This window comes from Hippocampus bargibanti, linkage group LG06 (genome assembly GCF_051943395.1).
Source record: "Hippocampus bargibanti isolate YZ-2025 linkage group LG06, ASM5194339v1, whole genome shotgun sequence".
In the NCBI taxonomy this organism is placed as follows: domain Eukaryota; kingdom Metazoa; phylum Chordata; class Actinopteri; order Syngnathiformes; family Syngnathidae; genus Hippocampus; species Hippocampus bargibanti.
Genome location: NC_142739.1, coordinates 13,560,356 through 13,585,844, shown reverse-complemented (window position 1 = coordinate 13,585,844; position 25,489 = coordinate 13,560,356). Strand labels below are relative to the sequence as shown.

Sequence of the window (25,489 nt, the reverse complement as noted above, 5' to 3'; positions counted from 1 at the left end):
GATATCGATATAACGAGACTTTACTGTATATATATATATATATATGTCTGGACCCCGCCCTACTTTTCTTGGTTAATTTCGAGTCTGTCATGAGTTCACATTCGCAAAGCTTTGACAACACATAGCAAAAGAGAAATGCTATAATGTGTGTATGGACGGTTTCCTGCGGTTTCCTCCTGGTTTTGCAGCAAAAATGGTGCCCATAATTGTACTGCCTTTTGTACTCCTATTTTACTCGACCTTTTTAACGTCTGTACCTGTATTTCTACTGAAAAACCGTGTCTACCTCTGACTGGACACGCAACCAATCATAGTTAACTTCCGGAATAGAAGAAAACCTAAATTGTGCGTTACCACGCACTCGCGGCCCACCGTCATCGTGGTCAATGACGTCATGTTGTACCGCCCCTTGCGGGGAATGTGTTTCGGAAGGCAAGCTTGCAGGCGTCCTGTGTGTTCACGCGTGCGTTGTGTCAGTTTGGACAGTCCTTGGGGGAAGCTGCATGCACAACGCTGCATGTACACATTCAACATTGAGGGAGGGGTTGACAGGACAGGACAGGACGGGACAAGACAAGGACGGAAGAGGCCTTGCAGGGCTGCGTGCAGGCAGCCATGAATGAGCGTGTGCACACGTTTTGGGAGGTTTTCGAGGAAAACTCTGCTGGTACAGCAGCCTCCTACACGCGGTGTTAGTCTCTTTACCGTCTCACACTTCCTGGGATGGAGTAACGTCGCGCACGCCGCAAGCCCTTTTTTTTAATGTAAGCAAAGGATCGCTGAGCAACTCACATCGCTCCCCATGGTTTTCGAAAGGTGAGCGAATCATGCAAATGTCGCCTGATAAACTGATGGTATCATCGCCCCATTGTTAATCAGCACCGCCCAGTTAATGCTAAACGCAGTGCTGACGTTTCTTGTCGGTTTCGGCAGAGAGATGGATGCCATCGCCAACAGCATGCAGAAGAAGGCTGCGGAGCTGGAGCGGCTGGCAGAGGTGCTCGTCACCGGGGAGCAGCTCAGGTCGGTCGGGCATGCTGTTCAAACTAGTTATTCGTCCTAAAAATGGATCTTAATCATATGCAGGCCTAATTGTGCAACGTAATGGACCTATGTTGGATTTGCCATCGTCAGGACCAAAAAATCCCCCTACTTTCTGCTTCATATTAGAAAACAGATGGCCGCTGCACCTTTTAAACACCTTATAAACTGAAAATAGGTTCGTTAGTTTTTTAATCCACACCATGTCCTTACCTTTGTATTTAAAGCCATTTTCAGCGAGCACTTTTTTGCAGTCACTGAAGACAAGTTTAATTCATACTTGTACATTTTGCAGTCTTTCTGCACTGAAGTACTTATAACTCGAGTTCAATAGACCATGAGGTCTACCTATAATTTTATTCGCATTATTGTATGTGTTATAATGATTGTAACTAATGCTTATTTTGAAAACCACTTAATCCGTTTTTATTCTCAAAATTAATCGCAGAATCAGATTTGTTTATTTAAGCAATGTAAAAGTGGATTTTTTTCAATTTTCTCATTTGGATTAAACACAAAGATAACCAATCTGCTTTCATTGAGGACCCCAGAAGTCTGAGATAATTTACTGTGTGTGTGAAATTGTAAAGATTCTGACCATTTTATGTGAAACAAGACCTGTAAATGATTATTTAATATATTTGTTGCTAAATTGTATAACTGATTAATCGTCAATTTATTTATCTTTAAAATGTTAAGAAATATTCATGTGAGTATAGTACTGGCCTGCAGACGAACCTTTTGCACCGTATTTTGGTAGGGACATCAGTGACTTGTGCTTGAGCCACATGCCTAGTTCACGGCATGCGAATGTGCCATATGGCACATAGTTGACTGCCTCCCGTTTTTCATTGAAAACAAATCAAGGCCTTTAAAACAAAATATTGGCTCCTACCAAAGATATGAGGTTTTCCAGCCCAAAAAATGCTTCTTTGTATTTTGGACTTCACATGCAGTCCCAAGCCTTTCACTGGTCATAAATACACTGATCTTGTTTGCTCTTTGTCTACATACTCTGAGGGTGAACCTACTAACCTCATAATGTCATATCAGGGACTGGCATTGCCTTGTCGTGTTAACATGTTCTGCCCTTTGAACCTCTCAGTGTTAATTAATGACCCTCATCACCGTTGCGTGGTGGTCCACGAATCCAGCTTTAAATATCGTCCCAAAGTGCAACCCATGGCACTGATCCTAGGAATTCCACCTAAGCTGCCGCCTTACCCATTGAATTACAACCTAATGGTTCTCCCAAATTAGTTTATTTACTATGGCACTGCTAACATTCATCGCCACACGAGAATAATGGCCTATGCCAGCACAAAGTTTCCACTGTCCTGTCACTGAGCACCAGTGTGTATCTTTGTATCCTGTGTGTGTCAGTGTCTGTGGCCCAGCTATCCATGTGACTGGGGTCAGTGAGCGGCGGGTTGGCCCCTTGATCATCCACATTCTGCAGTTCCGAAGTAAAAAGTGACCAACTTACGATCCAAAACATTGATGCTTTGTTGCAGTATTGATACGTAGCTTTGCAGCATGTTTCCGAGTACTTAAAGATGCTTAGCAATGATTTTGGGAGGGTTTTGAACAACCGAGAAAGTAATGGAGAAGTAGGACAATGTGGTCTCTGGAAGGTTGTGCAGTTTTGTATGCATATTTAAATGAGGATTTGATTAAAGTGTGTTAAAGGGATTTCTGCGATTAGCACTTCTGCCTTACATTCAAGTAGTATCAGGGTTGAATCTTGGCTTGGGCCCTCCAGACTCCATAGTTCCTTTTTTTAAACTGCTCTGTGAATTTGGTATACTCTCGTTATGCTCACACGGTGTCTCTCTTGGTATGAAATCCAGAGGACCAAGAACAAAACCCTGGGGAACGCCATTGGAGGGAAACAAGAGTCAGACTATGAATGACAATGTTTTTCTCAGTGATATAATATGAATGTAATGGATGACGACATTGCAACATATTTTCCACGGTGGTGTGGTTGTGAGCATGTTGCACACACTCAGTCTCAACTCTGCGATTTTCCTCACACATTATAAAAACATTCACGTTAGGTTTTTGAAGACTCTTAATTATCCATAGGTCTCTATTTTTTAGATCTGCGAGTATCAGAAAACTAGTCCTGCGTGTTAGCTACTTTTCATCCTATTTTACCTGGCATAGACTCCACCTAAGATCATAAAGGATGTTCTATTGAAAATGGATGGAAAGTTTGCGCCCAGTGAACCACAATATACAGTATAGCAGTGCGGTTTCACGGCGCCACAGCAATTCAAAGGCTATGGAGTATATTACATAGTAGCTCGGCATCCAGAACTAAGGGAAATAAATAATTTTGTAGAACTGGGAGGACTTTTCACAATGAAAATGCACAATTTGTCCCTGCCTCAACTGAACCAAACTGTACTGAGAACTGTAAACTGTACTTTTGTGTGTTATCATAGCATGAAAAAGCATGCTGTGTAATGATTGGCACACCCCTTTGTCAACCTCCACTCCCTGCTTTGACTTTCTGTCGTCTAAACTAGCCAAGAACTTGAGCATTAATAGACAAGAAGTTACTCCTTTTTTTTGGTTTCTTGCTGCCAAGGTTTTTATCGTTAACAGAAACATTTTACTTGCCATGTTTTCCTGTATATACGGCGCACCCAAAAGCCTTGATTTTCTTCAGAAGATAACCCTGCGACTTAAACGCCGGTGCACCCTATATGCAAAGTAATATTGAGCCACAACAGGTGTCGCAACTGCTGTCAGCAGCCACTGACTCCATTTCCCCCTGTAGAGGACTTAGTGTGAAATAATGCGCCTTATAATGTGGTGTGCCTTATACATGGAAAACCTATTGAAACAAGTAATTTATTAAAGGTATGTCTTATAGTCCGGTGCACAATGCACACTAACTATAATTAGTGAATACATTTAAAATGTCAGTTGTTTTTGTCTTACACAATGAATTGAATGCACTAGAACTTAGGGGTCCGTTTTTACATGGATGGCTGATGGCTTCCAGATACTGGACATTAGCTACTCAAGTGTGTGGGAGGCCACTATCTGCCATTTGTGACTGCTCTTTTGTGACGTATGTAATTTTTGCAACAGAGCAACACAGGAAGTTTGGAGGTGGGCATATAGTGCACCATCTCCCCATTATATTCGATGTATTCCTGTTTGCGGTGTAATAGCTCTGTCTGGAGAAACACTGGCATAAGAAGCTGTTGGCGTCCTCTTAAAAACCACACTGTCTAAATGTAGCGTTTATGAGCTTCTATGATGGAAATGTGCTCAGTAGTCTTGTGAGACCGCATTTACTATACATTTGATTTCATTTTGAATGTCTTGACCTCACGTCATCTATCCGGATGATTTAGCATTGAATTAAATGGCAAAGGAAAGGTGATGCCACACTGGGTGGAAGTCTCTTGGTGCCAGATTATTTGCTCATCTGAACTCGAGGCTGGCGAGCACGTGTGTTCCTCCCGCTAGGCATACTTGGACTGTAGTTATGAATTCTGCATGATGTTAGCCAGATGCTCACAGACTCACCGTGCAGGCGAATCCTTGGCTGAGACTTTGGTCCGTTATCTGACATTACTTAAGTTCAGCAAATGATGATCAAGACTGGGTGGAACTAGAATGAGCCAAAGAGCTTTACAGGTTTAATATATCCATCTGGTAAAGTTTACTTGTGTGCACAATATCTGGTGGGTGGGCTGCATCAAGTATTCCACAAAAAAGGGTTTCCAAGTATTCCAAAAAAGTACAATTGATCAAATATTCTCAATCAGAGTTCAGCATTTGTGGTTCTTCCAAACATTTCGCTGGATATTGTGCTGAGTCAAGAAGTGTTTTTTTTTTTTTTTTTTTTTTTTTTAATGAAACAAACAAAAACACACAAAACACTCTGGACAAGGATACAATGAAAATGTTAGGGGCCAAACTAAGATTCAGTTTTGATATCAAGTGCAGTGTTGCAAAATATGATTCTGTGGGCAGCAAATGGCCCAGAGGTCGTATGTTTCATTCTAAGCAAAAATGTAGTGGTGAACTAGACTCAGGTCGTTCAATCATTCAATCTTGTCTGGTGGCCAAAGTTCTGACTTACTCAACATGGAAAATAAAAAGGATCTATTTCTTCAACTCTGGCAAAATTATGATATATTTTCTCATTTGCTCAATGTACTTCAAAAGGCTGGACCTGGTGTCATATGGAAGCATGTCCAGTGGCAGCTTTTGTCAATGATTTTCCCTTCTGGGGAAAAAGTATTGTCACTTCATTGACGCTGTACTTCCCCCAATTCATTGGAGCATTAACTGCTGGGCCCATTTGAACATGTAGCATCGCTAATCAAATGAGGCATTTGAAGACTCTCTCGTTTTGCACTTCAGCGAATGATACAGAGTCGAATGACTTCCTTTTATGAGAAAGTAGATGAAACTTGAGCAAGGTTAACAGCTACCAATGGACCTTCCCAAACCATATGAGCCAGGGAGTGTAATTTGAAAACGGTACCACTTTGTTCTTTCTTTTTTCTGGTTGCTCCGGTGTTGCAAATTAATGAAGAAGAATGCGAACTGAGGCCATCTGTCTGGCTGCAGTTTAAGAGTGCCCTTAAAGTGCCCTGTCCCTTTCAGTTTGGAACACTTATACAGAGTGTGTTAAAACCACCAGCCGTATAATACAAAATGACTGCTTAGAAACAACAATCGTTTTACAAAAGCTCATCTTATTTTCCAGGTTGCGGCTCCACGAAGGGAAAGTCATAAAGGATCGACGTCATCACTTGCGAACGTACCCCAACTGCTTTGTGGGCAAAGAACTAATTGATTGGCTGATTGAACATAAGGAGGCCTCGGAGCGTGACACAGCCATCAAGATCATGCAGAAGCTTCTGGACCAAAGCATCATCCACCACGGTGAGGCTATAGTGCTATCAAATTGGGCGTGCCATCATTGTGGGCACATCAGCTGACTTCGTAGTTCGCATGTCTCTTTCATCGTCACTGCGGAGCTTTTACCTGGAATTTCCACAGTGCTCTACCCAAACCTTGTACCAAAAAAAATCTAGATGTCATGTTGTTTCTCTCCTTCTGTCATCTTGTGCTATTTTCTTTCTTTCTTGACATTTTCTGGGAACCGTCGTCCAACCCTCCCCCCACACAGTGATTCTTCATGCTCCTGAGACAATTTGGCTCCAGTTCACTCCCTTGATTCATTCGAACAGAGTGACTTGGTTGGAACCACTTTCCATTGTACTTTTGCAAACAAAACCCCCCCAAAACAGAATAAAACATCTTGCCCGTACAATTTAACTCATTCACTGCCAGACGATGTGTAAAAATGTGTCCCCTCCAGTGCCAGGGTTTTTGTCATTTTCACTCAAATTTCAGGATATTCAGGAATATTGAGTTTTAGAACTACATAAACATTCAATTCAGCGTAAGAAACATTAGACTTTCTTCTTTTATCAGAAGAAAAGAGTATTCCTAAATTATATGGGTCTGGAGTTATTATACATTTAATTTACAGTAATTTAATTACATTTAATTTTACATTTAATATACAATAACAAAATGCTTCCACTCCCGTGCCAGGGTTTTTGTCATTTTCACTCTAATTCCAGGACCCACAGAATATTGAATTTTAGGACTACATAAACATTAAATGTACAAATTTGAAGGTTTCGGACTATCGCCTCCTATCCAAGAGGCTTCGAAGCGTCAGCGAACTAAAGTCTGACTGGTCGTATCGGCCCTATTTATATATATTATATTTTATATATCCCTAATGTCAATGTCAGAATAGGGAATGAAACCAATAATTCTCAAGATACAAAAAGGAGAGGAGTAGCAATACCTTACATTGCAGGAGTTTCTGAAAAATTACAGAGTCCTTTGGCAACACAAAATTCCTACTTATTTCAAACCGATAAACACGTTAAGGCAAAAATTAGTGCATCCAAAAGATAGGCTACCAAATGAAAAACAAAGTAATGTAGTTTATTCCATACATTGTAAGAATGAAAATTGTAAAGAGCAGTACATTGGGGAGACTCAACAAATTCTCAAAAAAAGACTTTATCAACATCGCAGGGATAATATAAGTGGACCTCAATCGGCAGTACATTTGCACCTAAAAGCTAGCAACCACTCATTTGATGACAATGAGGTTAAAATCTTAGCGAAAGAACATAGATAGTTTGAAAGGGGGGTAAAAGAAGCGATTCTTGTAAAACAACAAAATCCTTCATTAAACCGGTCTGGTGGGGTGAGGTTCAATTTGGATCGTTCATACAATAGCCTGCTTAGGCAAAACAGGTTAGGCAACATTCGTAATGCTGATGAGGTGATACTGGTGGGAGTGGGGGAAATGGGCCAGTCGTTAGTCAGGAATGTAGGAACAATCAGTGGGGCCACAGAGAGTGGTCCTCTGCTCCCCCCAACCTGAGAGTAGGGACCTATCACAGCTGTGTCCGGCGCCACCATTGCTGGACATTAGGGATATATAAATAGGGCCGATACGACCAGTCAGACTTTAGTTCGCTGACGAAGCCTCTTGGATAGGAGGCGAAACGTCCAAAACCTTCAAATGTGTACAGATGACGGCTGAAGAAACCTTCTCATCGATGGACCACTCCTGTACGACTGAGAGCTTACACAGACATAAACATTAAATGCAGCGCAAGAAAACTTAGAATATCTTCTTTCATCAAAAAGAAAAAAAGAGTTCGTTCCTATGTTGTATTGATCTCTGGACTTATCTGAGCTTGAAATGGGGCGGCTGTATAAAAGGCAAATGCTGCCCCCTCGTGTAAGGGAAAAACATTGCCAGAGGTCTGACCATCGCTCTATCCCCCTCCTCACCTGCAAGAAAAAACATACCCGAACAAATTCAGGAATGGCGCTCCATGTCATGCTTTTCAATTCTCATTTGTGTTTTTGCAGTGTGCGACGAGCACCGGGAGTTCAAAGACATGAAGTTGTTCTACCGCTTCCGTAAGGATGATGGGACCTTTCCACTAGATAACGAAGCCAAAGTCTTCATGAGAGGGCAGAGGATTTATGATAAGTATGGCTCGAAAACACACGCAAAGTTTTCAATTTTTTTCCACTCTAACACTTGAAACGTGATTTCCCAAAGCGCAATTTTGTTGACACTGTGTTGAGCTCAATTATTTTAAAAGCTTTCCAGGCGCTGATGCAACATGCGCTTATTGAACTTCAATTATGAGTATTTGTCCAAACAGGGCAGGGAAAAAAGACACTCATATAACTGTTTTGATTATCTCCAGCTTTTTGTCCATGACGTTGATTTGTACACGCGATGGTCTGCAGTTCTTTCTCTATTGCTGCCGTTGCATCAACTCCATCGTAAAACACATTCCCGCATGCCACCGGCGCCTCGCCTGTTTCTATATCTGTCATCACACTCGCTCCGCTCTCAGCAAAATCCTTGTTTTCCTGTTTCTAGACAACACGCAAACAAATGCGCGCACTTCAGTTGCATAAGAGTCCAAACACAGACATCTGTCGTCTCCTCCCTCAAAGCTTTATGTAATCAAGCGCGGTGGAGCCCAGGATGCACAAACATTGACAGACGTGCTCCAACCATGGTCGGATTATGTGTGCCATCTTGGTTTTTTAACTTGTAAACCTAATTTGATACCAGGGGCAAAACCGTGGGCGGCTCGGTAGTCAAGTGGTTAGCACGCTGACTTCACAGTGCAGCAGAGGTCGTGAGTTCAAGACCCGGTTCAGCCTCCCTGTGTGGAGTTTGCATGTTCTCTCCGGGCCGGCGTGGATTTTGTCTGGGTACTCCGGTTTCCTCCCACGTTCCAAAAACATGCATGGCAAGCTAATTGAACACTCCAAATTGTCCCTAGGTGTGAGAGTGAATGGTTGTTTGTGTGCCCTGCGATTTCGCTGTCAACCAATTCACGGTGTCCCCCGCCTAGTGCCCGAAGACAGCTGGGATAGGCTCCAGCAACCCGTGCGACCCTAATGAGGATAAAGCGGTACGCAAAATGGATGGATGGATAGAACAAAACCGTGTCGTGGACAAAACAGGCATCGATATTATGCCCTCAGATCCTGCACTGCACTGGGTTATTTACCAAGACTTAATAATACATACTGAATATTTAGGTCACGACTGCTGATTGCTTGCTTGCTTTTACACCCCCTCTCCCCCAATATAAGACTAACCTATTCGAACCATGTACTGTTTGACTTGTATAACCGCCAGTGCCGTTTGTGAAACTGCTTTGCTTCCTCCGTTGAGCGAACACAAAATGTTGACTTAACATATTTAAGCAGGCTGAAAGACGACTGTGTACACAGTCACCTTTCACGGAACATTTCACCAACAATTTCTACACGCATGTTGGGCAGAGAGCCTCTTGTACTCCATCACAGTATGACATTTCAACAATTTGGGTGTTGACTTTCCATAAAGCCTCCTTAAATGTACCATTGAGAATAAACCGAACTGCAAATTGTTTTGACACACGAGCGAGGATAAGTTTTGACACTTTCCTTTAATGAACGCCTCCGAGAGGAGGCAGCAGGTAGAAAGTCCTCCTCATTTCTTTTCACAGAACTCAGACCGATGTACGCAAGTTACTTTAATTTCATCCGTGAGGATTCTGAAAGCAGTGCTTGCCGACCTTATCAAGAGAAAACAAAATCAATTTGACACTTAACAGAGGAATTCGCATCTGGAGCAAGCCTGTATGCTTAGTCATTATCAGTTACTGCCATGTACCTGGACATGATGACCTCCATGCACTCAATGTATCCAATCAAGTCAAGCTGTCAGTAAACCACACAAATAAGAAAATGCGCTGAATTAAACGTCCATCCATCCACTTTCAAATCCACATATCCTGACAACGGTCACCCGCGTACTTCAGCCTATCCCAGCATTCTTTGGCCGGGTTACACCCTGAACTGTTTACTCGCCAATCGTTTACTCGCTGTTTACAAACTGTTTACTCGCCACACATAGCTCACTCACACCTAGCAACAGTCTAGAAGGCCCAATCAACCTGTCATGCATGTCCTTGAAATGTGGGATGTAAATGGAGCACGCAAAGAAAACTCACCATGGGCACGGTGGCTCCTCAAAAGAAACATGACACAGAAAAACAAAACAGTAGAGGATATCCACAAGTTTGTGTTTTGTCAAACTGACGGAGATAATGTCATCATAGATGCACAAGAAATTACCACATATAATACTTTCAATGGATGCCGATACTGCATTTGGGTTTATCCCACAAATGCGGAAAGTGCTAAACTCTATTGCTAATCTACGCTGACATTGGATGAAAAAACCTTCTGGACTGTACATAAATATCTAACAATCAATAGAAAGACATGAAAGCGCTGCAGTAATTGAACCATGTCGGGAATGTGCAGACAGGCATCGAAGAGTTAACTACTATGTCGCTGTCAATACTGAAAAACAGCCCAAACCCACCAAAGCACATTAACAGCTGTTAAATTTCTACATTTTGTTAATCCCGCCACAATGTTGTGGTAGTCCATGTTCATGTAGCTGCAAACTTCAGAAACAATTCCCCTTCCTCTATTCTATGTTTGATTTCACAATAATAGAGAACACAGACGATATGAGAAATATTACTTTTTCCGAGACAAGTCGTCTGGACTTCTGTGATGTTTTGACCCTTAAAAAGAAAGTCAGCTGCGAGATGAAGTAACGTTGACAATTATCAGTTTTCAGCGGCTGAACATTAAGCATGATGTTGACTCACGACCAACAAGTGTGGACATGTCCTGGTTGAAAAGGTGACTCAACTGTGTGTGCCTCCGCGCTTCATTGTTTCACCGAGTAGGTGACAATTGTTGACTGACATGTGAGTTTTTTGTGTCGGTTAGGGACAGGCACAGTCAGCAGTTCTGCCTTGCGCATGTGTTTTTTCTTTTTGCTCATACATAGCCATACAAATGAGACACGCTTCAACGTTTTGTTCGACAATTTGCTTATCTGCTTTTTTTTCTATTGTGGTCCTTGTATAGTGTCAATCTTTTCATCGTTTCAAGAAATGTTTTGAATATTTGGCTTACCGTATGCTACACAACAGCGACAAAATATGAATTAGTTTAGCAGTTTTACACAACCTCAATCATGATATTGTCAAACCCATGGAGACGTTCACCATTACAAACATTCTATTTTTCTATTCAGTTACAGGTTTGCAGATATTTTATGTTCTTTTACTATGATCATTAATGTTATTTTAATTTTATATGTTTATTTTATTTTACCATATTTAACTCATTCACTGCCAGACATGCAAAAATGTGTCCACTCAAGCGCCAGGGTTTTTGTCATTGTCACTCGAATTCTAAGACCCACAGAATAATGAGTTTTAGGACTACATGAAGATTCAACACAGCGTAACAAACCTTAGACCAGGGGTCGGGAACCTATGGCTTGCGAGCCATATATGGCTCTTTTGATGATTGCATATGGCTCGCCGATAAATATTACATGTTATAATACATATTGTCGTTTTTTTCATCGTTCATTTCCCGTTGGGGCTGCAGTTGGCGGAAAGCGCAATTTTGATTGGATGACACTGACCTAGAATGGCCGAAAGCGCCATGTTGATTGGATGATAGTGGCCGTCATGTTGAAACAGGTAAACGCCCCTTTAAATGAGCCCAACTTGTGCACTTCAGCCTGAATGCACCGGAGCATTAGAGGAGAGAAAATGTTCTGATTCTAATTTGCAATGAAACAATACCATCGATGAAACAGTCGAATGTCAGTGACATTTTAACAAGCCCCATGTTAACGTTAGCATCGACATACTTCTGCGAGAAGTAAATTGCAGATAGCAAGTGTGGAAGCTTATGGGCCGTGTGCAGGCGAGCTAGCAGTAACTTCGCCTCTGGACCGGAAAATTGAATTTCATTCCGATCGTTTGCCTAGATTTTTACCAACCACGAGGAACGGAAAACCATTCATGTTAACGGTGAGTACTATCACAAAGTTATTTTAAATAATACATTCTGATATTTTTGTGGCCGCGCGTGTGTGTGCGTGTGCGCGCGCGTGCGTGTGGCTTTCGCTGAAAAACATTTCTAAATGTTTTACTTTTATGGCTCTCTTAGTCAAAAAGGTTCCCGAACCCTGCCTTAGACTGTCTTCTTTCATCAGAAAAAGTTAATTCCTAAATGATATGGGTCTGGAGTTATGTAAGCTTGAAATGAGGGCGGTTGTCCAAAATACAATGCAATACATACACATTGCGTTATATAGCGCTTTAACAACATCTGACGCTTTAACAAAGCCCTAACATGGAAAAAGGGTAATGCTGCCCCCTTCGAAAAAAAATCGGGAATGGCACTTTACGTCATACAGGTATTTTCAATTCCTGAATAAATTCGTGAATGGCAGTGAATGAGTTAATTCTAATTATGTATTTGTAATTAGTTCTATATTTATAATGTATTGGATTGGATTTGCGTTTATTAGTCTTGCAGTGGAGAAATTTACATTTCACAGCAGCAAAGTTGTGAAAGAAATGAAAGTAGAAAAACAAAATACATGAACTGCTGGAAAGGCAGCCACTCTCGCGGCATAAATATTATGTATTCTGCCTCCCACACATATACTACTATTATTCTCGGAATTGATAACAGATTTTCAATCTTAACCGAATAATGGTTTTAATCTGCAGCGCCGAAAGTTATTTAGATTATCAAGTCGGGAATGTGTCTGAGCCGCTCGTTTGGAAGGTGTTGCACGTGGACATTTTCCACAAAAAAATCTATCATACGAAATCAATACTACGTTTTTTCTTATACTATTGAATACTTCTGCATCTCAACATACTCACAAAATCCAACACATTGATTATTACATTTACTCAACCAATAATCGTTACACTATTGGAAATTGGAGGCAATTTTCAAGAATAATTGTCATGTGACTGTCTTGAAGTGTAAATAATTGTTGTTCCAGCTGCTGTACACAGTGGTCATAAGAGTAAATATAAGTACATTTTCTTTTCATGACCGTTCACTAAAAGTTCATTGGTGGTGTCCAGGTTGATGAACACAGAGAACAGCATCATACAGAGCAGGGAGGAGGAAGGCGGGAACTTTGAGCGGACGTTGGTGGCTTCCGAATTCATTGACTGGCTTCTGCAGGAAGGGGAGATGGCCACCAGGGAGGAGGCGGAGCAACTGGGGCGCCGCCTGCTTGAACACGGGATCATCCAGCATGGTGAGCAGGGAGGATGGCGTCACCTGATTGGAAGCCTTTAGTTAAATCAGAGATCATTTATTGTGTATGAGTCTGCCTTTGTAGTCATTTCTTTTACTTTGCTCCACTGGCTGGAACTCGACAAGAAATCCCAAAAGACTTTCACTCAAGCCCCCACATGTCGTTAAATTTGATTTGATGTGAATGTTGTGCATGATTCAATTAGACCTCATTGAGGAGCAGTCACATGGCTGCATTGTTTGTTTTTCACCTTCCACAATTGACATCAAATTCCTATTTGGAACATGACCTTGGAAACAACATCAGTGGACTGCTTTCAGTGTCTTACATGTGAGTAGCTTGCAGAGTGAATGAAGAAAAAGCAGACAAAGAACTCTTTTTGTTGGTGTGTGTCACAAGAATAGAGTTGAGGATCTCCACGGTGTTGGAATGTGCTGTGTTACACTGTGGAGACACACACACACACACACACACACACACACACACACACACACACACACACACACACACACACACACACACACACACACACACACACACACACACACACACACACACACACACACACACACACACACACACAGAAAAACACTGCAGCTTTGTGCGTCATGAGTCTTGGGTGTGAACCACTATGCTTGTCAATGCACCTTCTTATTGGATGTTTCAACTCTTTTCTTAGCTCTGTGTCTTTGTGTTGTCATATTATTTATTTCGTTTTTGTTTGTGTTTTTTTTAAACTTTGTTACTTCCGGGTTGAGTGAACTCTGGCGCGTGTGGCTGCCGCAGCTCACCCGCAGAAATAATATCCTGTGACTGTAAAGTGTCCTTGAGAGTTTTGAAAGGCGCTTAAAAATTAAATGTATTATTATTATTAGCATTTTATCATTCATTCAGAGGTGACTTGACAGGTCATTTGAGGAAAAATGTGCCCAAAGCAGCCCTAATGTGCGTCTAGGTGTATCCCTTTATCAATTAATTATGCACAAGATAGATTAGCATGTTATTTGCTCAGCTCACTTTTTTACATTTGCCGAAGTGTTTTTTTTCTTCTTCTTGAAGTCACGATATACTCAATAGATGAGTCATGAAACACATTTTAAATCAATGAATTAACGTCATTACATTTTAGGTCATTTTCTGTTTGGTCCCAAATCATCTGACTTTAATCAAAACCCGTCGCGGCTGTTTCATAAAGCTCTTTATCTTGTCATCGACTTGCCTAAAATTATGCTCCGGCTTTCTTTGCCCAGTCACAAACAAACATCACTTTGTGGACGGACCGCTCCTCTTCCAGTTCAGAATGAACTTTCGGCGGAGGCGACGGTTAATGGAGCTTCTCCAGGAGCGGGGTCGCTGCATTCCCGAGAGTCACGACAGCCCCTTCTGTCTCCGCAAGCAAAACTCGGACGGAGGCAACACCAGTTTTCTCTCAGGTAGTCTGTACTTGACCACACGCGCACACACACACACACACAGAGTCTGCCACCCAACACCTCGTTCGTTTTTTTCTCTCTTTCTTCTGCTCGACCGTAATTTTCTTTTTCGGTCCCATAATAGCAAAAGTACTCCACTCGATAACAAACCACGTCTGCACTCAACGAAAGCAGATGACAAAATTAGTCCGCCAGCCACCGTGGCGCTGTTCGACCGTGTGATTTGGTCTTCGTCCGCCGAAAACTTGTTCGTCTGCCAAGATGATATGCTTGCAAATTTAATGTTTGTGAGTGGAAAAGTTCGTGAGCTAAAGCGTTCGTAAGCTAATGCATCACTGTATTGCACATTTTTTTTGATAATTATTGACATATCTCAAACACAATTTAGGTACAGGCAAGTGTACGGTGGATGTTATTGTTCTGCTTTTTTCTTCTTCTTCTTCTTCTTCTTCTTCTTCTTCTTCTTATTATTATTATTATTATTTTGTTATATCTCTTTATGTGTGCGGCATCAACAGTGAGTCCAACGAAAGAGATCAAGATGGTAGTCGGAGTCCGCCGCAGTAGCATGAGCAGCAGCTGTGGCAGCAGTGGTTACTACAGCAGCAGTCCCACGCTCAGCAGTAGCCCACCAGTCCTGTGCAACCCCAAGTCCGGTGAGCCCGCCTGCCATTCTATATGCAATCTGCTATCCCAAAAAACAGCAGTGGTCACATTCTTCTGTCTGAGTCTTATGTCACTCAGGCTATTTCAAGTTAGATACATTCCAACTATGAATTGATACAGAAGACATTTTGTTCCAAATCTGCAATGTGAATCATCTGATGAGATAGAAAGCTTTAGCATGTGACCAGAAATGTATGAAGATGTTAGTGTGTGTATGTGTGTGTTTGAAATGTCTTTGATGGTCCCTTGGTAGGCACAAAATCCTTCAGCTACAAGTACACAACAAAAACAGGAAAATGAAACACACACACACACTCACACAAAGTGCACACTGTATATGTGTGTACAATACACCAGAGCCCATGGCACTATTCATGTAATAATAAAATGTTTTGTGGTTGGACAGTTCTGAAGAGACACGTGAGTCCAGAGGAGCTCCAGACACCAGGAGGACCTTTTCTCAAGAAGACATTTACTGTAGGCCAAACACAGACACGCATACCTGCACAAAAGGCTGTTGTAACATAGTGTCACACATTCAAACGCTGTTTTGAAAACACACAATGGTCACGTGTCCTTCAAGATAATGGCGAAGAGACGGCTACTTAATGCAACACACGTCCCTTGTCTATATTGTTTGTTGTCTTTTGGTCATGCATCATAACCACACTGCATGCGCATGATAATGTTCTTAGCACAGTTTGAAGCATCTTGTGATACTGCCATGGCAAACTTTGATTTGGCCTTCCGCAGATCGTCGGCGATGCTGTGGGCTGGGGCTTTGTCGTACGAGGTAACAAACCCTGTCACATCCAAGCGGTGGACCCCGGGGGTCCAGCAGCAGCTGCTGGCATGAAGGTGAGGGCGGTTAGTGCATCACACGCAACGCATACAAAACCTTGAGCTGAAATAAAAACAATCACGTTGACTTTTAATTTGGATGCGTTTAACATTGTCAGTAAAAGAAACAAAAGATGGAATGAATGGACAAAAGTAGTGTAGGAGGAAGACAGGATCGTGCCTCCCATGCTTGCACCACAGCTGGCGCATTGTGGTGTAAGCAGAGTGGCAGCAAGGAATGCTGGGAATGCATTGCACAATGACTGTAATGTGAATTGGCCAGTAAGCGACAGGTTGGCTGCAGACAACAGAAAAGCAGACAAACACATGACTGGGCTGACATTAGAACTCAGTGGCGGGCCATGAATTTCATCGCGAGGCCTTCAGTAGTGCTACGTCTTAATCAATTCAGACTGAAAAAAGTGTGGTGTGATTTACTACAAGTCCACTAGAGGCTACCATTGGCCAGGAAATAACTGACTGACCTTTCTTAATGATGTCCATTTTTTTCTTGAAAAGTCCGTCTTGAAAATGGCTTTAACAGTAAATCACCCACCAAATCCATTTCTTTTCCTCCTTCAGCAACAGTTAGAGCAACAGTTTGGTCGACACATTTGATGCGACACGGCCTCCAGATAGAATTCTGACCCGGAGAACAAATGATGGCTGAAATGTGATTGGTTAAATGGTTTAATGCGAAAACACACGTCTTGAAGCAGCGTAACAGGGGAAAAGTAATGAGTGGAAGCTGAAAGACAATTTGGAAGTTTTTAATAAGAATTAATGGACAAATATAACTAACCAATCATAGTTTTCCAAAACTGTGACGTTGACCAGCGATTTCAAGAAGGCTGAAAAGAAGAAGAAGGACAAATATAATTAACATCAGTCTGCGATTCGGATATTTTTAGGCCAGCTGTGAAGGCTTTGCAAGCCTTGTCGGTCCGGTAAAACTCATATTATGGTGGTGCTGAATGTTTGATGATTAAAGGATGAGCTCCTGTTGATTGTGTCTTCATTAAATAAAATGTATTGTTAATGCAAAATGTCAAGCCAAAGAAATAGTCTGATTTTTTTTTTTTTGCCCCAAAAAAAGAGGAAATGGGAAGAGTTACTAACCACTTTGCTGTAACTATACAGTATTCGTTCGCATTAGATATGTATGGCAAGGTTCACAAGCGTAGATAACGCATATTGTTATCTTAATGTAACATTAACTGCTTTCAACATGGACTGATAGTGTGACCTAAATGCAAACGGCAGTATTTCACACGGAAAAGAAAAGAAGTCAAAGCTTTTCCTGTATCGATGCTGAGTAATTACTCGTGTCATTTTCGAATGTTATCAGTCCAGAATGTGCTTGTCATTTGTTTGAGCAGTTGCCTTGCTCCTTCCTGCGTTCCACTTTCCATGACTCATTTGAGTTAACCTACTCCTTTGAGGGAAGGCCACGTTGCAAGGTGTAGATACAGGCGTCCACGTCAGAGGCACACAGTCACGGTGACCCCCAGGGAGTACACACACTATCGCCTATCACCTGCCCACCAGGCATACTTTCTGTTGTCCAAGTACCCAGAATAACACTCGCGATATGTTACATACGAAACCAAACCACATCCCAACCTATTGTTCTCTTATACGAGCCCCTTTTAAACAGTATTTGTGCAAATGAAGGAGCTATGTATAATTCAAAAAGTTGTACATATATTTCATAGCAGACAATTGTTCCAACCTGTTTTTAAAGCTTCATTTGTGTTTGTGTGCCATTCATAAACTCCCTTGGGGGTCCTTCATTTCCCCTTCCTTCCTCTCCTTCTCTGGCTGAAAAGGTGTGTTTGTTTCCTTGACACTTTTTAGAAGTTGTGTGTGAGTGTTTTTTTGGCTGTTGAATTATTGCAATCAGTCACCTGTTGCATTTGTTTCGATATTTTATCTAAGTTAACAGCTGCAGTAGTTTCACAGTGGCCACGTTAATAATTGTTCAACCTCCAAAGATTTGCATTTCTGAAAATAGCTTTGGTCAATGAACTATTTGCCGAGCAATCAATTCTATATTTGAGCAGAGTAAACGGGCACCTCAGCGAAAGCTTTCTGATTTGTCTTCTTCACCTGTGAAAGAAGAACAATGCATGGCAAAACTCAGCATGTCCTCTCAGCATGTGTCTTTTTTAGCCCTGAACATTTTCGCAGTCCTTCCTTTGAAGGATTTTCTTTTTCTCTTACCCCTACCCCGCCCCCAATACCCCTGCCCATTGGCATCCAGCCAAGAGCAACAAGCCCACGGTAGTGAGAGGAGGCCGCGATTGGGGGGTGTCAGTCAGTTAAGAGAAGCTGTAAAGCTTGTACTGACGAAGCAGGTTGAATAAACAGAGATGAGATGAGAATCTGCTCAGATCAGTGTGTGTGTGTGTGTGTGTGTGTGTGTGAGAGTGTATAGAAAAGTATCTCACTGTCTGTAAGGAAATAATCTGTTTTACATTAAGTTAAAACAAAAAAAAAAAAATCAATATTCACGTCATGTTGCAAGCGGCGTCTTCATCTTACTGACTGCATTGGGAGTTGCCGTGTGGTCACGGGATTTGTTGCAACCTGATTTGTTTATTGTTTCTCAAAACACAATAGAGTGCAATGGAAATGGAACCCCCCCACTCGAGGACATTCCATTGCAGTAACTATGTTCATTATTGTCAAAGTGAAAAATGTCACTGTTGCCTGCATCATAACTTTTATAGTTGTACAGGCAATGTTTTGACAGCAGCCGCTCAACAAATGTAACCAATAGAAAGAAAAAAGAATTGAGATTTTCTAATGAGAATAAATAGCTACACTATATGTAAATATCAAATGAAGCAAAAAACTTCCCCGACTCAAATTTTTTTAGTGACGTGATACAAAATGTATTATTATTATTGAAACCGGGATAGATGGAGGACACTGATTCGCTGTGGCGACCCCTGAAGGGAAAAGCCGAAAGGAAAAGAAGAAGAAGATTATTATTAAAACATGAGAGGCTCGCTGAAGGCAAGTCGGCTTTTTGAGTCGAACTTCCTGCGAAAGAAGACAGCTTTGCCACAGGAAAACAAAAAACAGATGATGAATTTACCATATCAACCTTTGTTGTGTAGGTTACGTCCTGCGAGGTTAATCTCGTCACAGAATCACTCTACGGAACAGGCCTTCCTTGATTTGTAGTTTTTCATTTTTATCTATCTATCTATCTATCTATCTATCTATCTATCTATCTATCTATCTATCTATCTATCTATCTATCTATCTATCTATCTATCTATCTATCTATCTATCTATCTATCTATCTATCTATCTATCTATCTATCGCTCTGTGTCTGTCTGTCAGTCTGTCTCTGTCTCTGTCTGTCTCTGTGTCTGTGTCTCTGTCTCTCTCTGTCTCTGTCTGTGTCTCTGTCTCTGTCTCTCTCTTTCTGTGTCTCTGTCTCTCTCTGTCTCTGTCTGTCTGTCTGTCTCTCTGTCTGTCTGTCTCTGTCTGTCTGTCTCTGCCTCTCTCTGTCTGTCTGTCTGCCTGTCTGTCTCTGCCTGTCTCTGTCTGTCTGTCTGTCTGTCTGTCTGTCTCTCTCTCTCTCTCTCTCTCTCTCTCTCTCTCTCTCTCTCTCTCTCTCTCTCTCTCTCTCTCTCTCTCTCTCTCTCTCTCTCTCTCTCTCTCTCTCTCTCTCTCTCTCTCTCTCTCTCTCTCTCTCTCTCTGTCTCTCTGTCTCTCTGTCTCTACCCACTCACACAACACACTTGAATTTGAAATTTTTGCTGAACTATCAGCTACAATCAAACTTCCTTTTTTTGGTGGAGCTCCTATGATGGTAAGATGATCTTTAATGGGGACAAAAAAAGTCCATCCGTGCACACTTAGACTTCTCACCAATGCTGATTTCACACCTCATACGTGTACAGTGAGGAGAATACCATCGCATTTTGCACACATGAGCAACTTTTACAGTAGATTCTGAGGATCTGATCTCAAAAGTTGTCATTGGTCTTTACATTAGCAACTTAGACTAATGACTAATCCTGTTTTATTTTGCAAAGTCATTTTTTTCCAACTTGACACACCAAATGGTTTTTGTTTGACAAAAAAAAATGTTTCTTTCTCAAATCTATCTGAAAAACCGCCATCAGAAACCGTTTACGAACCCATCTACCCGGAAAGTGCTCGGAAGAAAGTTCGTTCTGTCCGAGATACAGTAACACAGCAAGGAAGCAGGAAACCGCAACTCTAGCCAAATATCCAATGTACCGTATTTTCTGGTGTATAAGGCACATCCAAAAGCCTTCACTTTCTTCAAAAGATGACCCTGCACCTTATTCGCCGGTGCGCCTTAGATGGAAACAGGTCTCGCAACTACTGTCAGCAACCACAGACTTCCCCCAGTAGAAGAAGTGATGCGTAACGCCAGCCACTACTGGTACACCTCATAATGTGGTGTGCCTTATATTTGGAAAACATTTCTGTATTTATAGCTTATACTATTTGGAAAACTTTTTTTCATTCAATGAAGGTGGGCCGTATAGTCCGCTGCGCCTTAAACACGGAAAAAGTTTGAAAATACACCATTCACTGTGGTGTGCCTTATACTCCGGTGCGCCTCATACACCGGAAATATGGTACCTTAATAATCATTTGAAGGCCTGCTTTCCAATTTAGAGCATAATGTTTATGATTCATTTTTACATTTCACAAATGAAGACAAGCAAACACGAATAGAAGTGAGGAGAATAAAATGCTTCTTTTTGGGGACGTCAGCATTCATAGTTGTTCTCCTTTGTCTTTAGGTTTGCCAGTTTGTGGTATCTGTCAATGGCTTGAACGTCCTCGCTCAGGACTACAGAACTGTGAGCAACCTGATCCTGACTGGCCCCAGGACAATCGTCATGGAAGTCATGGAAGAGATGTGACTGTTTGAGTGCGTTGCTGTAAAGAAATGTGCATACGCCAGGTTCAGTGAAAACCACCTAGATGGAGAAATCAGGTGAACCCTTGCACCTGCTGTCCCGTTATTCTACTCTGAATCTTAAAGCACACAAACAAAAAGTCAGGAAAGATGCAGTCTCCTGGAGTCTACTCTTCTACATTTTAATTTAGAGGATGGACACTCCACATCTCACAGTAACAATTTTCAGATGCATGTGTGCGAAGTTACATCTACAAGAGATGAATTACCACCACCTTCAGTGACATTTTCTCTAGATAGTTCCCCAATTAGTCCGTGGCAGCTTTGGAGAACCAACGCTGCCCTCTGTTGCCGTGCACACACATACGTACATCGAGGTACAAAGTTGAATTAACAGGAAATGTGACATAGACGATACCCATGTGAAAGCTAGTTACAGTGTATGTAAGAAATTGAATCAAAGAAACTATGATTTAGTCAAATGCCTTCTTGTCTTTTATTCAGGCTGGTGTTGGATCAGCACGATAACTATAAGCTTAAAAAAAGCCCTGGGCATTATAGCTCACCTAATATTTTTGTTAAGTGCAGTGGTTCATAATGACACTGTAGGAAAATCAATCACTATGGCCTAATAGGACAGTTTGTAAAACACACTGTCGGCGTTGGTCAAAAGGTGACACAGTAAATGTGCAGATGAAATAGAATTCTTAACATTTTTGCAGTACTCACAAATGTAATGCAATATCAAATTATGCAAGACTCCAATAGGTTAGCACCAAAGAAAGTAACTAACTTCGTACTAACTTTTCTAATAAATTTCATATACTTCTAATATAAACATGGCAGTTTATCAATGAAGATGATTGGATGGGTTTTAACCAATTTGTCACGGGCTATATAACAGCCCCGATCAACATTGGTTAGTCAGGGTAAATACACAACTGAATGTCGCCGAAAGAGAATTATTTTTTTTTCCAACACGAAGCACTTAACCTTAGCCTAATTTAGAAATGCATGGTGTTTTTTAAAAGCTGCTACATCATTAATATGTTCAGCGTATGCAGCATAATGACTGTAAAAAAATGGCATTCCTGCATGATTTTTATTTTTTGTGACATAGCATTTGAGCCATTGTATTTCCAATGTAGCTCATTCACCGCCATTCACAAATTTATTCGCAAATATGATATACACCGCCATTCCCGAATTTGTTTGGGTTTGGTTGTTTTCATGCTTGGCTGCCGATGAAGCCCTGGCCTCTGGCAATGTTTTTTTTCCTTTTACACAAGAGGGCAGCGTTTCCTTTTTTCCCATGTTAGCGATTTGTTTCAGTTTCAGCTGTTTTTTTGTATTGTATTTTGTACAGCCGCCCTCATTTCAAGCTCATATAACTCCAGACCCATATAGGAATTAACTCTTTTTTTTCTGATGAAAGAAGAGAGTTTACGATTTCTAGTGCTTTATTGAATGTTTATATAGTCCTAAAACTCAATATTCTGTATATATATATATATGCATTAAAATATCAGTCCTTCTCAGTAGTGAAACTAGACTAGACTAGAGGCCCCCAAAATAGTTTGTGATTAGAGGTGACCTGTGATTTTTGTCAATCTTTGTGACTTCGTCAAGTGTCTTCTCAATTCGAAAGGCAATTGTAGACAACTCATCTAACAAGTACAGTGGGGAAGTATGATATTTCTCAACCACAGATGACTGCTGTTAATGTTTAGTTTGTTTTATTTTTCTTTTCAGAAGTTCACAGTTGTGTTATTTAAACATGGTCTTATGGCTTCTTTTACACATACGCATACTTTTTTTGCGGTTAAGATGCAGTTTTGATGTTTTTCGCACTACCTTTAACATGAAAACCTATTGAGAAAATGAAATGAATATTACCTTACATCTGATCTGTATGGTTTATGGCTGTGTCTGAGTTTTTAACTCATTCACTGCCATACGATGTGCAAAAATGTGTCCACTCCAGTGCCAGGGTGAGTGTCATTTTCACTGAACCCACAGAATATTGAGTTTTAGGACTAAATAAACATTCAATGCAGTGTAAGAAACCTTACACTCTCTTCATAATCAGAAAAAAAAAGTTAATTTTGAGCTTACTTTGTTGTAGAGTTATCTGCATTGAAAATGGGGGCGGCTATACAAGAGACAAATGCTGCCCTCTCGTGGGAGGGAATAACATTCCAAGAGGTCTTACCAAAGTTTCAAACGTACCTCCCCGCAACAAAAAACAACAAAACAACAAATTCGGGAATGGCGCTCCACGTCATGCTTTTTAATTCACGAATAGTAAATGAGTTAAGTGACATTCCCTTGACATTTCTGTCTGTAAAGTCTGACTCAGACTGATAAAAAAAGTTTTAGGCCTTTAAACTTCTTAAAACATCAACCTCTCGGTATAGAGATTGGAATCAGTCTTTTTGACCTTCCTGGGTGGAGTTTGCATGTTTTCTTCAGGTATTCCGAATTCCTCCCATATTCCAAAAACACGCATGAGGGGTTAATTGTAAACTCGAGATTGTGCTTGAGTGTGGTGGACCCCACGATTGGCTGGCAATCAGTTCAGGGTCTACCCCACCTACTCCAGCTTGCCCGCGACCGTCGTAAGGATAAGTGGTTTGGAAAATAGCTGGATTCGTTTTGCTACTCCTTACATGTGTGTTGCATACAAAAAAGGCATTTGATCATGCTGTGGTGGCTGTCGTGCTTTGTTTGAGAGGACAATCAGTGTTTTAACTCACTTGGGTTGATGGCCAAATGCATTTTTTGATGATGTTGACGTATACACATTCCAACTAGTATAAAAGGGACATTTTTGACATATACTTTGCAGTCAGAGTGACATTTAGGCTTTTTAAGTCAATATTAAGCTATATCTGTTTATGAATGAACTGTAGTATCAGTCAATGCAGATATTTTACTGAGAAAATGTTGAGTCTGAAATAAACGCATTTTGTGTGACTGGGAAAGTTGGTCAGACCCCAGTACATTTGGGATTTTGTGTCTAATTTCGCTTCTTTTACCACCTCTTGCACACGTCAAGAGCATTACAACTTTGAAAAGGACACTGGATGAGTTAATACAATATATTGAAACATAAAATGTGCATTTCTCTCATTTTAATGGTTCCAAATGTGGCTGTGTCAAAATTTTATTTTTGAAATGTCAGATTCTCCTATGATTGAAAGTAAAATAGAGTGGCCATCTTTAAATTCTGCAAGCATCCATGACTTTTTATTTATTTTTTTGAAAAAAAAAAAGTCACAATTAAATTGAGACGTTACATTTTCAATCTTCTACGCAAAGAAATTAGCTTAAAGGACAACCGACGTCACTTTTTTGTTTTTTAACTGACACCAGAAAAACGTTTTATAGCCTCTAAAATACCCAAAACACGCAGTATGATATTTTTATTAACATGCCAAATACCAATAAAAATGACTTGAAGTGTCCAAAATCTGCAAAAAATTGAGCTGCGAATTGGGCATTTTCAGAAAGTCCTACCCTCAGTTCGTGACATCACGCCAAGGCGTCTTGCATTGCTAGTGAATCAAAACAATGGCTTCAGATTCGGAGAATATGCTTTCTTGTTACACATCCAGTTATGAATATGATTCAAATAGTTCTGAAGAGGAAAGCATACATGTTTGCAATCAATTAAATAATTTATTTTTTGCCATTTTGAGGCAACATTGGGGGAAAAGCTCTCACCCAAAAAAAAGAGGCACAAAATGGCGACCTCCTGTGGCCACCTCCGTTTCCATAGGCTGATAAATTCCTTATATGGAGCTTGGACGCCCTCTTCTGGTCTCCTGGCGGCTTTTGGGTGCAACACGAGGTCCCCAGACCAAACAGGTACAGCAAAATACATTGACGTGATGGAAGGACCGCTATAATGCGTCTTTTTTCGGTCAAGGTCCTTTAGTGATGTCACGTATGGACTCGGCACAAACTCAAAACAAGACTTCCTGAATATTCAGCACAATTCTTAATACGTAAAATACAGCTATATGCGGTGGAATCTTTGTAAAATACGCTCAGTAGAAGTCATTTGAAGCCATTTTACAAATTATGGACACAACTTGTCCGGAGACGTCGGTTGTCCTTTAAGTCGACACTCGTAAGAAATATTGTGCCAAGTCTGTTCTCTTTGTCTTCTCTGTAATACCATAAAATATCAAAATAGCACAATATTGATTGTGCTATTTTGATGAAAATTGACAATGTTTATTTTATTTGTGAATTAATTATTTGACTTTAATTAACGTTGTTGATATATTACATATGTTGATATATAGACATATGCTACATAA

At 40.9% G+C, this 25,489-nt stretch overlaps 1 protein-coding gene across 2 annotated transcripts; it reads left to right on the top strand.

The window, feature by feature from the left end:
* The first annotated feature begins 196 nt into the window (after positions 1–196).
* On the top strand, positions 197–24,391 carry deptor (DEP domain containing MTOR interacting protein). Of its 2 annotated transcripts, none has more exons than XM_088997855.1 (10): positions 197–816; positions 934–1,023; positions 5,783–5,961; positions 7,990–8,113; positions 13,125–13,303; positions 14,554–14,739; positions 15,255–15,392; positions 15,809–15,879; positions 16,156–16,260; positions 21,043–24,391. In XM_088997855.1, exons 1-10 carry the CDS (start codon positions 803–805, stop codon positions 21,163–21,165), a joined length of 1,209 nt encoding a protein of 402 aa, XP_088853981.1. In that variant the 5' UTR covers positions 197–802; the 3' UTR covers positions 21,166–24,391. The 2 variants fall into 2 exon arrangements, with proteins under 2 accessions (XP_088853981.1, XP_088853982.1); XM_088997856.1 differs by having other exon boundaries at positions 217–816; positions 14,554–14,736.
* The last annotated feature ends 1,098 nt before the right edge of the window (positions 24,392–25,489 follow it).